Source organism: Sylvia atricapilla, chromosome 1 (genome assembly GCF_009819655.1).
Source record: "Sylvia atricapilla isolate bSylAtr1 chromosome 1, bSylAtr1.pri, whole genome shotgun sequence".
In the NCBI taxonomy this organism is placed as follows: Eukaryota; Metazoa; Chordata; class Aves; order Passeriformes; family Sylviidae; genus Sylvia; species Sylvia atricapilla.
Window position 1 is genome coordinate 49960976 of NC_089140.1, and position 14738 is coordinate 49975713.

The following is a 14738-nucleotide window of genomic DNA, read 5'->3' on the forward strand; positions in this document are numbered from 1 at the left end:
GCATCTCGAGACATCATGAAAGTTCTAGTACAAACCATGACAAATTCATTTCTTATCCCTTAATTATAACTAATCTTTACTCAATTAACATTTACCATGGAAATGAGTGGAGTCAAATTCCTTAAGCACATATTTCAGCATGCCCCTACATCAGGACTGTAGTCAGACGCTAGCAGGAGCTCTGGGTGTGCTTACAGCATCAGACTTTTACAAATAGAAGTCCTGAAGAAAGAGACAGTTTTTTGTTTTGTTTCTGAAATGGACTTTGATCCACACAGAAGAATCACAGCAATTGCTGAGACTAAAAGTTGTTTTTTATGGGGAATTGATTCTAAGGGTTCTGTTTGACAAGGAAAGATGTAGCTGTAATGTTTTATGAATGCTCTGAGTATAGCTGCAGTTTTCACACACAGAGAAATGTGTCTTCTCAGCTTCTCATAAACACATGTTTTATGCAGCCATTAGAGTCAGCAAGACAACCCTGTACCAGCTCAGGATCTGCTGAGAACAGAAAGTTTCCCTCTTACGTCCTGAGTGCCAAAATTATCTAAAAATGTATTAGATTCTGCCAATTCTGAAAATGCAGTATCACACATAAGTTAGGTCTGGCACATAGAGTGTGTATCTCTATCAGAGTTCATAAGAAAATACCTCAAATATAAAGCAGGTAAAGCAAGAAAACCAGAAAGCTGGAATTTATCCAGCCTTATTTTTTGTAATAACATGTACTATCCAATTCCACATATGTATATATATAAAATCAAAATCCTCTTGGTTTTCTTTCTTGTTTTTTTAATTGCAGCAAAGGAAAGATCTCTTTGTTAATAACCCCCAAGTTTTACTGGTTCTTTCTTTCAGTGACCCACTGATATTTACAGGCAACAAATAAGATCTGTTCCATAAGGCTTTGATTTGCTGCCACCACAGGAAAACTAAACAGGCAGCAACTTGTAGTAGAGTGTACAGCATAAATGCAAATCAAACTTTTTTAAACATGACTGCTGGCTCCAGATATCCATCAAAGCTTGATGGCTTATGTACATATTTCAGTTAGCCTTTTCCAGCAGGAAGAAAAAAGGAATTAGTGTATTATTTGCAGCAAATATATTAAGTGTACTTTACAAGATCAATCAAACTGCAGTTTGCTTCGTGTAATATTTGAGCTATTTCTTTGTGTTTGTCATGCTTTGCTGCAGATATAATTTTTTTTTTTAGTGCTACAACTTTATTTTTTGTGACTTTGCATATAGCTGACAGTTAATTCCCACTTTTCTGGTGATGTCACTTAATCTAATAAAGCCCTGCAAGCCCTGTCTGATGTAGGAGGTGTTGGCATCCAAGCATTGGTAGCTTACAAGCAACACTTACATTGGTTATAATTGAGTTTTCATTCTTTGTACTCAGTACTATAATCCAAACACAAAAATTCCATATACTTTAGGGTCTCTGCGATCAAGAAGAAAAATAAACATCCTCACTCATCTCATTCACAGGTCTGACCATTAAAGGTTGCATTTTCTAACTTCTTAATGACAAGGTGACATCCTAAAAATTCCAGTGGCCTCTCTGGAAAAACTCCACTGAATTGGATGGTTGTAGAAGGAGATATTTTATGTTAAAGTGGATGTCTCATGTCAGCTTTCAGAACGTGATGCACAATTAAAGAAGCAATTGTAGATAATCAGATTTCAGTAAGTTCCTGGTCCTGCCAGGTGATGTGGAAGCTGAAGTTTGCATCTTCCTCACGTTGATTTTTTTTGCATGGATCTTAGGCTATCCTTTCTATAGACAGTATTTTACCAAGACATCTCAAAAAGAATCTTTGCAGAGTAATGGGATGCTCATAGTTCAAATAAAGAAGAAGCTTCTGGCATAATCTGGACTGGAGTGGAGAATTTCTGTGTTCCTAAAACGACATGCGCCAACTCTTTGCCAGAAATCACCTGTCACAAACTCCTTTCCACAAGTGTTCTGGGGTTAAAGTTACTATTCTGAGGAAATATTTTTCCTAAAAGCCAATCATGACTGAATGTGCTAACTCAATTAACAGGAGATCTTTTTAGTCCCATGTAAAAAGAGTTACTGAGTCTCTAAGAGGTCTGTAACCAGAGCTGTCACTAGCCCTAATATATCTGTGCTCAACACCCATACCTTTACTGTGCCACTTATTCCCATTCATTTACCAGAATTCTGATTCTGGTAAATGTTCTGATTTCTGCATATATATATTGAGGTCTTTCTTGACTGTAATGGTTACTTTCACTCGAGGACACCATCTGTGCCAAATTACTGCTGACATGAGCATCTCCTGTGAACTGTAACCAGTTTCCTTATGCCTGTGCTCTGCTGTCTTGCTCTGAAGCCAAATCCACTCTCTCTTACTGGAGGTCAATTATCAATGTATGGAGTCCTGTTGTGTGTTTGACCTCAGTGTCAACAAGCAGAAAATTCTGGAAAGGTCATGATGTCCAGAAACTAATTCCAGGTGTTCAGGTTTAATATATGATCTTGGATATAAGCAGGCAGAGCTTGGAACCTGCTCAATGCTCTGCTGAATGGCCCTCCAGTATCAAGCAGATCCAGCTTTTTTACTGGAAAGCATGAATCGGGCTAATTTTTTAACAGGTAGCAAGAAAATGTGCTGGTTTAGGGGAGGATAGATGAGGGAAAAATCAGTGCTCCAGATGGATGGAGGAGCCCAGCCCTCATCTACCCAACTGCACCACTGCAGGCAACCCCTGTGGTCACCTTAACAAAGAGCATTAGTGTTGCTCTACATGACAAGCTGCTGCCAACACATCCTCTGTCACGCTTCGTGGCCCAGATCTGCCTCCTCTCGTCCAGCAAGAAAATGGCCTGAATGCTAGCACTGAGCACAGACTGTTGTTCCAAAAAAGCCCATGCTCCTCCAGCTCCTGGTACAAAGGCTGCAGACAAAAGCATGAAGCCTGTCTCCAGAAGTGGCTCCGTTTGATGAGTTGCTGTGCCAGTGTCACTTTTGTATGTGTGCCAGAAAGAACAGGTTTGGCAAAAGGCTGATCAGGAATCGTCATAGCAACTGAGACTGCAGTAGGATGAGAAGCCATAAGATGCTGTAACCTGGAAAATTACTGTACATTTTATGCAGGAGAGGACAGCAGCAAAATGGTCGTAGGAACTCGAGTTTGTCTTTGCAGTGTATCAGCTTTCACTTATGCTCGTCTGTGCTGTCACTCAGTATGCTCTGCAGCAAAGGCATGACCTTACAAAGTCTCATGAGAGAGAGTCAAAAGTTCACCATACAGTTTCAGTCCATGAACACCTTTAAAATCCCTCCTTTCTATTCATGCATAAGCCAGATCTCTTTTTCAAGCTCTCACAATTATGTTGCCATGTCTGCTGTCAAATTTTACTGTAAAGATCCCTTCAGCTTTCTTCTTTCCTGGAAGGTTATAATGTGCTTTTTGAATGTGTTTGCCATAGTTAACTGATGTGTTGCTTTTCTGCTTCCTCTGGCAACCGGATTAAGAACAAGGCTTTGTAGATAAGAATACTCTCTGTGTATAATTGTCCCATACAGCCTTGGGATCAATACTTCCCTCAGAACAGATACACAGCTCCCAATTGTATGGATGGAAGCAGCTACTTAACTAAAGCACATGAAATGTAAGGCTCTCTAGCATTCCTATGAGGCATAAAATAATTTTTTATACCTTTCATCCACATCAATCTCCATTCATTTGACCAGTTCACAGGAAAGGCATTAGCTGCTAACTGCTCCTCACTTCCTCGGATGTCAAACCTCCATAAGATTCTATATAAACTGAGCTTTGTGTAGCCTCAAAAGCTTGTTTTTTCTGTCAGTGTGTGTGCATAACTCCCACTAACTTTTGAAGGTGTTAGACTGTGTATATATATGTGTGTGTACACTACAGAGAACAGGCTTCAAAGTTTGACTTCAGTAGCATGTCCCTTATATTAGTGGCAGATACTTTTCAGCATACGCGGTTGAGAAGTGGTTAGTCAGGTCTATCAAACAATTTCCAAAAGCCTGATCCAAAGGAACTTTCACAGAGTGTGGATGTTTATCATAGGATTTTCATTTCACTACAAGGTAAATGACTGGCAAAATAAATACATCATATTTCTAAATAAGCACATATTTACCTATGCCTGGGTCAGAAGAGGGTAGATGATGGGAAGAGCTGCAGCCTGAGACTCACAAGTGTTTTGCAGAATGTCCTTGGGCAAAAGCAAGAAAGCCTGAGTTTTTGCAGAGGGGAGATTGAAAAGACTTTTTTGTCAAGCCTATTGCCCACTGAAAACGCCAGACCCAAACTGGTGTCAGTGGAACTGTTGCTTGCAAGATCTTGTGGTGATGATGCCCTATAAGTAGATTCTAGCAAAATAGCAAGGGTGGTCTTTGAAGATGTTTCTCTTTCTGCATGTCTAGAAACATAGTCTTGGGGTCTTTTCAGCTTCCAAACAAAAGTCATTTCAAGGAACATCATCTTTCCTTTAGCAGATAAGCAATCGGGGTTTTGTACCAAAGCAAGCTACTTCAACAGGAGAGATCAATATTAGAACATAGACCTAGCTTCGTGTTTCCCTTATCCAGTATAATTACCAGAACTCATGAGCCTTTTATTTTTGGTTGTTCTTTATCTGGACAAAACCAGGTTTTGGATCTTCAGTTACTTTGGCAAGAGGACCAGTTGTTTATTTCTAACACAGTCAATAAGGGTTCTAAAACCACTGGAAAAAATTCCCAGATTTGAGAAAGGATATAGAAGTGATAATTGGTACCAATACTGCAGTCTTTTCCCATTGGGCTTTTTGGTAAAATCCATGCTCTTGCATTATATTTTTTTGTCTGTTTTGTTTTTCTGTAACCCAGAGGTACCTATTCCAAAAAGGACTGTAAAAAAGATGGAGGAAAAAGGGACATGGCAAACCTCTTGTGAAGAGCTCTTTTCAGAGAGGAAGGCCTTTGAGGAAAGAGAGTCCACAATGCTCAAAAATTTTCTAGAAAATATTGATCTACCTTGTTAACAATGACCAAAACAATTCAAACCTGAAAAAGAGGGTTAAATTCAGTTTACACTGGTGGTGGCAGCTGTCAGCCTGCCTTCCCTCTGCACCTCTTTAATGCAACAAAAACCAGTTTTGATCTCATTTGCAGCAATTTTTCTTCCTGGCTTCTAATGCTGTCAGCAAAAGTACTATCAAACATCTTGCTGAGTTTTATACCCTGGTAAATTTAGCTCTTCAGACTCTCATAGACAGCAAAGATATGTTACCCCGGGTATTCTTAAGGGTGAGCTCTGGTCACAATTAATTTTAGGGTGTCTCTAGCCTAAAAAGGGAGATTTGAATATCTCAGAGAAGACACCTGATGTGAGAAAGTCTAGAAGCTTAGAGATAGCCTGAAAACTGGCTGGTGCTCACCTGTACCTTTTCTTTCTCTGAGTGTGGACTGGGCTATTGCTCAGCCTCTGCTGGCTTCCTACAGTGGAGAAGATATCAAAGTGCAGGTCTTAAACAATTCCACAAGCATTTCTGTGGTTAAGAAAAATGACTGTGTCCCAGCTGTTGCTTTCCAGTCCCAACCTGCCCAAGCCTTTGTTAGCTTTTGTAGAATCAGGTAGGGAAGACAGCTGTGACTTAGCACCCTGACTTGATCGAAACAAATGTCTTCTAGATGTGTTGACTGCCAGACATCAATAACATAATGGTTATCATGTCACAGTTATAGTCCAATATATACCTTCCCAATTACAGCTGGAAATATCTGTGAAGGGACATAAGGGCATGAAACAGATGAGATGTGCAATTTCTGTGGAGAAGTTTATCTTCAGGAAAACTCTCAGTGCTGCTGTTAGCACCGCATTAAAGTGAAGTCTTTCCACCGTCATCTCTTCTTTTCCTTTCAGACAAGCCCTGTGGGGACCCGCCGTCCTTCCCCCACACCATCCTGCACGGCCACACTGGCTTTGAGATGGGGGACGAGCTGCTGTACGTCTGTGCCCCGGGATACGTCATGGGCAGCAAGGAGAGGGCGTTCACACTGCTCTGCGACAGCTGCGGGGAGTGGTACGGGCAGGTGCAGGCCTGCGTCAAAGGTGAGCTCACCCAGCACAGGGAGCATCCCACCACGAGGGCACAACCTCCCAGCGGCTGACCACACGACTCCAGGATTGTAGGGTGTGCCCTGCAGCCCCAGTGAAGGTCTCAGTGAGTGTCTTAGCTGGCCCAACAGGACTTCCACAATCCCATTGGTAGATAGCTTCAAGGAGCCACAGGAAAAAATAACTTTCTCATATGAACATAAAGTTTGTCTCTAGGTAGCAGGATCCATTTGGTATAAAAAATCTTTGAAACCCTTCACTCTGGCTTTTTGTAAGAAGCTAGTTTGGCTGACCAGAGCTTTCACTAGGCCTTTCCTTTACACCTTCCTTTCCTTTAACACCTTCTGCCCTTACACATATGATAAATGCTGCTTCCTTTTGTTAAGTCGGGAACATTAAAGACCTAAGTAAGTTAAGAGAGATGCCTGTGCCACACAAATAAACTGTGGCCAAAAAAGTGTATGATTTTTTTTTTAATTTGCCCCAATAAAAAGGCCAACAGTTTTTATCCTGTACCATGCCTCCCGGACTTTTGTCTGCAAACACAAGAGTAGTTGCCCAGATAGTTACTCCATTAAAAAGACCAAAAGTGGATTTTCTTACCAAATGACTTGACTCAAGAAAAGATTTTTCAAAAAACCCCAAACCACAAAATCCCCAAGCAAATTGTAAAATGATATTTCCTTAATTTAAACCCTCAATAAAATCCACCTTTATGTGTTAGTTAAATTCTACAGCAGTCTTTTAACTTTCCCCTTTTTTAAACATAGGCTTACACAGTACCATGAGTTCAGGTGTGGATGTAATCTGAATTCTGCTTTCTTATGTTACTTGCTCAATGTATAAACCCATTTTTGCTGGTATTTAAGAATGGTCATCAGAAAATTTTAGTATTTTTGAGAAGGCTATCACATCTCTAGAGTAATGTTTCTGGCAAAACAGATAAATTTTAAGTAAAGGAATGGGCAGCTGTTGGGTAGCTGAGCTATCTATATGGAATGGAGTTAGTATATCCATTTCAGAATCTATATATTCCTTAATGTCTGGAGGCTAGCAAGAAGTTATTTTTACTCATGAATATGCCATCAGGCAGTGGATAATCATGAGAAAAGGTCAGACTTGTTCTTAGTAGAAATAGGTCATGTCTGTGCACCAGGAAACCAGATTCTCAAACACATCCAATTGGTATAGACACACACAAAAAAATAAACAGTGGAAGCATCAGCATTTTCTGAACTGTTTCAGCTTCTAAAAATGTTTTTACAAGCAGTTCAGATGATTATGCAAAACAATGCAGGGTGTAAAGGAAGAACGTGGAGGGAAAAAGGAGAAAAATAAGTACCTGCATCTGATCATAGAATAAGGAATCATGGAACAGTCGGGTTGGAAAGAACCTTTAAGGTCATCTAGTCACACCCCCCTACAATAAGCGGGGCATCTTCAACTAACCGAGGGGGTCTGAATCTCCTACAACCTGCACCAAACTGATAATTCTTTTTTCTTTACCAAGGTTAGTGGAAATGCTATCTTCATCACACATAGACACAAAGCTGCTTTACACTGAGTAAGGAAGGGAAAGAATCAGGCCATTTAAGTTGTATGTGTTTTGCTGTTTTCTCTGGATAAATAGTTTATTTCCCCTGTTTTGCCTGAGCCTTTCATACAGCCGCAGGGGAGAGAAAAATATTTTTTAAAAAAATAGGAAAGTGTGGCTGTAAAATCACAAACATCAACACTGAAACTTAGGAGCAAATGTGATATTGCGTATTATGACTTTTAAAATTATTTAAATGTAGACTTCCTGCTGGGAGGCTTCCTCTGATTCATGGTTTCCAAATGCTTTAAGGACATGGGATAGAAAATACACTAATTGTTCAAGTAATACTTATGTATTTAATCCTCCTGATCATAATTCTTTAAGAAAGATTTTACAGGATGATTAAAATGTGTGATACTTGGGTTTATTACTTTTTAAAAAGTAAGAAGCCAGTGGAAAAAAAAGCAACAAAAGAACGGGAATTTAATTAGAAGGGACCTGATTTAGAGTTGACTGATATTTTGAGGTCATAGGAGAGAGAAGAACAATTATTAAGTATTCCATAAGTCAGCACACAGACTGATTTTTAAGTGCTTCGAGGCAAGAGAGCACCTTCCCTATCATGAAGTTTAATGATGGGACTTAGTGGAGAATTTATATTCCTGTTGGCAGACTGGACCACTTCAGTCCTAACTGGCTGACATCAATGGAAAGATGTTCATGAAGCCACTTCATGAACATTTAAGTGCTATGTTTAGAGCCTGGTAAGATGAGACATCTGCATGTGCGCTGGGTGAGCAACTGGGAAATGTAAAGCGGTCCCAATGTTCTTGCTCCAACAAAAGGGGACCACAGGGACAAAACCCTGGTCAGAGCGTTAAGAGATATAAGGCCTGTTCCTACATCTTGCAGTGTCTCTGAGACTGGGGACAAGTCACTATACTGCTTTCTGCTGCTTACTCCACCTCATCTGCGCAAGGGTGATGACATTTATCCAATTTCCTAAAGCTTGCTGGGATTTGTGGATGTTACCTTGAGTACCATTGTTCTACTTGGTAACTGCCCCATTATAATACTCAGCTGTCCAGGCAGAATATCAGACTAAACAGCAATAACTGCGTGCTTTTCTTGTTTGTGGAAAAGCATCAGACTGGCTTTATATTCCCAGTTGCTCATGCCGAGCAAATATGGAGTCACAGAACTATCATCATAGCAGTGTCTAAATATAGCAGTTAAATGTTCTTTGAAGTCTCTTTGTGATCATCTTTCCTCTCTGTTTTGATCCAGTAAGAAGGGATACAGTGCATTCTGGCACTGAGGATAGAAGTGTAGACCCATGCAGTCAGCCGATTTGCAAAATAAAATTTAAAAAAAAATGTATATAATCAAATAGACACATAATGCAAAATACATGGCAAAACCTGGCTATGGGCATAACTGCACAAAATAATTTTGGACTTCTATTAAGTGGATTTCAGCTGCAGTAAAGTATGAAGGAAATTTAAGTGGATTCTGGATACACTGAACTATGATGGAAATTAGGAAAGCAGTACATTACAAATGGCTGTAATGTACATTGCACACACCAGGTGATAGAGAGTAACTTTTAATTAAGATGTTACTTAAGAAAAAAAGTGACTCTGTTTCTTGTAATTCCTTGTCATGAAAAGGTGCTGTGTTCTAGCTGAAAGCACAGGGATATTTAGCCCAACAAAGCAACTGTAAGGACAGAGAAATACATGGATTTTGCTAGGGGGTTTTTTGTGTGCGTTTTTTTTTGGGTTGTTTTTGTTTTGGGTGTTGTTTTTTGTTTTGGTTTTGGGCTTTTTTTTGTGGGGTGTGTGTGTATGTTTGGGTTATTTTTGTTGGTTTTCTTTTTTTTCTGTGGAAAGAATGCATTTTCTTCACAAAATATACCTGAAGAACACTGTAGTAAGATGTGAAAGCAGATGCATATGTACCATGCCGTGGCTGTCCTGCAAGAACAGAGACAAAACTGACAATTGCTAAATGACATTTGGTTGGCGATTTTTTTTTTTTTTTCCAAAATAAACCATGAGTTCAATATTAGAGGCATTAATACCAACACTTCAGTGGCAGGGGTCAGGGCTGGACTGCATTAGGCTGCATTCTCTAGGGTTTGCTTCCTCAAAGAGAGGGCAGATGAGATGGCTGGGAAATCAGGTTCCATCTCTGCCCTAGAACTGGCTCAGAAGAATGTCATATATCTATCCTTTTCCCTGGATTGTTTTGGGTTTTCTGGCTATATGCTTGTGGCAGGGCATGTCTTCTACACATGTAAGGAATCTCTCCAATGACAGCACTTGGATGCACAGGTAGTGTGTTCTGAGGTAGTCCAACTTTTCCATGCTGAGGAGCATCCTTCTGATGTCAGTGTAAGGAGGACTTGGCTGACTTTGACCACTTAATCTGCAGCTACCTGCCTTTTTGCCTGGCTCAACAATTCTCATTGCTTCAAACACTACCTTCTGAGTTTTCAAGAATTATATTGATTCATATTCATGTGGTCTGTAAGCATGACTACCTAGCACCATTTCTTTTGGTTTTTTTATTTTTAATGTGAGGAATCAAACAAAATGTCTCCGGATTTTGATCTTATTTGAGAATGCTTTATTTTTTGTCTATTCTGTGAGTGCAAAGGAAGAGTTGTGACAGACAAATATAATCAGCAACAAATATGTTTGTGGCCTGTCAGAACAATTGTTATGACAAACTTTGGTTCTATTTTCAGGCCTGTCGCTGAGGGGTCGTATTAGATTAATGTGAAGTATTGATCTGGCATGAATGGATTCTGTCAAATTGAATAAGTTAAAAAAATTTGATGGGTTATTTATTTATATTAGCAGGCTTTCTGCTGGAATAAAATTTATCCTCTTTCTTGTAGCTATTGCAAAAGACAAAAGGCAAAATTTCTGTCCAGCATACTGTGGTTGACTAGAGGGAAGTTTGTGTGCCTGATTCAAACTAAATGGATGATTCTTTGAGATGTAGTTCACAAATGTGACTTATTTTAGGCAACTCAGTCTACACGCTCTTTTCCTTCCCATCTCTAAAGACATATGCAGTCTTGTTAATGTTTGCTGTAGCTACTTTGGGATTCTTAGACTAAAGATGTTTTTATACAGTACAAATATTTATAATGATGGTCTATATAGAATCAGGTTTCAATTTCCTGTACTCCAAAAATACACCCATAAAATATGCTGTGCACTTTATGGTAGTCCAAAATAGCAACACTTAAAATAGAACTTGGATGCCAATATGCTAGATAGGAGAAAAATTAAACTGATCCTAGAGTATGGAAGACAAGGCTCTTTGTTTTTACCTGTCTCTGTGTTCGGTCAGTTTTCACATTAGGATCAAAAACTGAAGGAGATGAAATCTCTATCAGACTGCTTCCCGAAAAGGATTAACTAAGAATTAAAAGGATTTTACCTTTTAACTGAGCTTCACATGTTTGCTAGTATGTCATGTCAGCATCTCTTGCTGAAAAGTGTTCATTTCAGACTCAGTAACCCCTCAGACAATGAATTAAAACTCACCGATCCTTGAGTCTGCCAGAACAGAGTATGGTCAAAATGTAACAATGACCAAATACAGAAAGATTTTGATCTTGGATAAATTAATTTCAAGGCTCTCTCTTCTTAAAACCAGACCTGCCTAGGTAGAAAGAAAAATGCAATCACTTTTAAATAAATTCCTAGCTGATTTAAAAACGTGTATAAATAATGGTTACAACCCTTTGGATAAGAGGTGGAGTTGAATCTAGTTTGATGGTTGCTCTTCAGTACCAACACTAAAATTCAGGGAACTAGAAAGTCCAGGAAAGTGCTGAGGAGGTAAGCAAAAAGAAGTGCAGAAGTTGTGCAATCTATTCCTGGAAAGCCAAGCTCACGGTGGACTGAAAAGATTGTCATGGTAACACCGAGTCGCTAAATACTGAGTCCAAGTCCCATTTCAAGGTCTGAGGCCCAGTAGAAACAATAGAGTATTATTACTGTGTAAATCAATCCAGGATCATATAAATCAGAACTCCAGAGTAAGAGGGTCTGTATTTCCTTTGATGGTTAGAGAGTTCAATAGTTGCTTTCATTCTGGCATCCCATAAGCTAACATTAGTTATACTGATAGTCTTTTCTATAAACTCTACAAATATAGGAGATTCAATATGAAAATATGTTAGAGCAGCTTTACAACTTGGGCCACAATCTGATTGTGAGAGGGAACAAGACTCCCTTATGTGGTGACGAGCAGTGCATAATGAGCTCCAATCTCAGAATCTCTTTATACTACAATGGGCTTTTTCTTCCCCCAGCTCAGCATTAAGAAAACACCAATTCATTTCTCTACAGGCAGGATCATGCCCAAAGGCAGCATGTTTGATGGAATCTCGATTGATGGTTCAACAAACCTTTAATATGTTTTGATAGACTGGGGACTTGCACTTTCTTAAGAAGCACATGCTTTTTGCTGATGTGCTTCCAGAGACCTCCTCCTAGATGGCTGAAACTACATGGCAGGAGAAACACTGAGGGGAAAGAGCTTCAAAATCCCTAAAAAGTATGTTACTAGAGTTGTTAAGCATTCACCAATGATCCATTCACACATGAGGTACTGCCAATGTGATGAATACTAGCTGTCCATTCATGCTGCTAACTAAAAAAATAGGTCTGAAGGAAACAACACAAGCACGTAGATGTAATTTTTGTTCGTGGATGTTTGCGCCTGCTCACCACAACATAAAAATTACTGTTTGAACCTCAGCTGGATTACCATAGTGTGGAAAGTAAAGGAGTGGCAAAAACAGGGGTTACAAGAGACATAGAGGTGAAGAGAGACTGCTATGATGATTCCATTAAAAAAACATAAAACAATGACCATAAAGTTGGTAAGCAGCAACTTCTCACATTGTGATGTTCCAGTTCATATACCTGCCACAAACGCCTGTAGGCTGTCCTGACACACTGAACTTTAGTGAAGCAGGCACACCAGATAACAGCTTCTGGCAGGAGTCTGGATGATTAGAGGATAAAATAGTTTGAGGCACCATTTCCATGCAAAGACAGTGCCAGGAAGGTAGAAAAATTCTGAAATGAAAGCAAGAGAAGGAACAGGAGACTAAAGTTTGACAGTTATTAGAAGTGCTGCATTGTGATGGATAGTGCCATGCAGAGCTTCATGAATATGTTGCCAAAGCACCTTGGTATTCAGAGTTATCTTCCATCCATTTGCCAAAGTCTAAAATAAATTGGAAAAGATTTTAGGATTCATTAGAAAAGTGAGAGTCCTACCAGGAAGCTTTCCCCTCTTAGCTTTCCACTCTTGTATTCCCCTGAGTGTTAAATCATCCTTGAAGGAGACAGAAGGTTTTTTTTTCTGCTTTGGAGAGGATGGGAAGGACCTAGAGGATTACACAAGCAGATGAGGACACTGGACCAGGAGGAAGAGAGGTCTGGTTTTGACACTTCCTGTGAGATGGAGGGATCTGCTAAGAACATCCACTCCCCAGCATTATAGTTTTCACAGAGATATTAACTCTCTGCAGGCTATTTGGGTCACACATTTGGGTTTCCTTAGTATAACTGCTTCGGTTTCTGGTAGACCCAGATGCTATTTAAAGGAAAATACCTTTTGCTAATGCTCATTCTGTTTTGGCACCTGGCTAAAGCTGTTCTGGCAAAAAGTGAGCTGGTGTGAGCTGTATCACTGCTAAGCGGTTTTGGTCAGACTGGTTTGACAATGTTTCTAATCTTTCTTAAGACTAGACCAAATATGGCTCTGCCAGAAGTCTGGGAAGCAGTCTCCAAGGAGAAAGTGACTCAGGCGGAAATTGATGTGGGCCCCAGATGAAAATGTAATTCAAAATCAGTTGACTGTAAAAAGGCAAAAAAAGATAAGGCTTTACAAATGCAGTGATCTGTAGTACAGGTTCTCCTACTAATTTCTTGTTTCCCATGTCATGCCAGGTCTATTGCTTCACTGTCTTCATAAAAGACTAAACACCCTCTTAAAAAGAAAAATTCTCACCATGATTTAGTTTATTTTTCATTCCCAAGGCACTATTTTTTATGACTTTTATTGCCAGCATAAATCTCAGAAATTACATCAACTTTCTATGGAATAAAACTTGTGTGAACTGAAAATCAACCACCCTGTCTAGTTGGGAAAATTTTTCATTGAGCTAAGGCTTTAGAATAGTGGAAGAAATATAAATTACAATGCACTATTCCATTCAAATTCAAACATTTAGCTTTGTGATTTGAGTCAAGTCCATTTTGCTATGAGTGGTAGGTCTGTTGAGTATTTCTAAATCAAACTCAAGCTTTGCAATGCATCTGCCCCTCTGTTGCACTCAGGTTTTTTACCAATTTTGTTTTGTGTTGTTTTTCTTTTCTTTTCTCCATAGCAACATTTAATTCCTTAAAACTGGAAGCCTGAGAGTTGATTACCAACAGACAGGACTATCATGTTAACTAGGTGTTAGGCTTTAAGAGTTTGAGACAGAGTTTTCCAGCCTTGCAGGGTGCATCTTGCTTTCTTCAGATGAAAACAAGCAGAACTCACTGTTAGCCTGGGTGGTGGAGCCTGCCTCAGTCAGCTCTGAAGAGCTCTTATGGAATAAGAAATACTGTTCTGGCCCCAGGTGTTTTATCACTGTAACACCAAGGTGATTTAAGAAAAGCAGTGTACCGATAAAAACATGCCTTGATATCTTGAGCATAAGGTACTGAACATAATTCTTTAAAATCAACTGTCCCAAAAGAGATGAAGTTGTTGTAAAACTTTTAGTTTTGTATGGTTTTTTATTAATAATAATAAATAGGTTGTGGGGTTTTGCTATATCATTCTCACCACACCCATTTCTTGATTGAATAAGGTGATTTTTTTTTCTTAAATATTGCAAAGAGTCATATTAGGGACAGAAAAGTTTTGAGAAAACAATAAGCAAAGGAAATCCTCTAACTGTAGACAGTGCATTATTTACATGCATTTTTAAATCTGGAAAGGTAAGATATTTGCAGCTGGCATTGACACCTATTGTGATTTTTTAAAAAAACCCAGCCCAAGGACCA

The 14738-nt window shown here is 39.3% G+C and overlaps 1 protein-coding gene across 1 annotated transcript in view; it reads left to right on the forward strand.

Moving 5' to 3' along the window:
* SUSD5 (sushi domain containing 5) overlaps positions 1-14738 on the forward strand; it is a 40831-nt gene that overhangs the window by 23671 nt on the left and 2422 nt on the right. The window contains exon 4 of the mRNA XM_066328058.1: positions 5913-6101. Within this exon, the coding sequence (XP_066184155.1) occupies positions 5913-6101 (189 nt within the window). The remainder of the gene's footprint in view (positions 1-5912; positions 6102-14738) is intronic.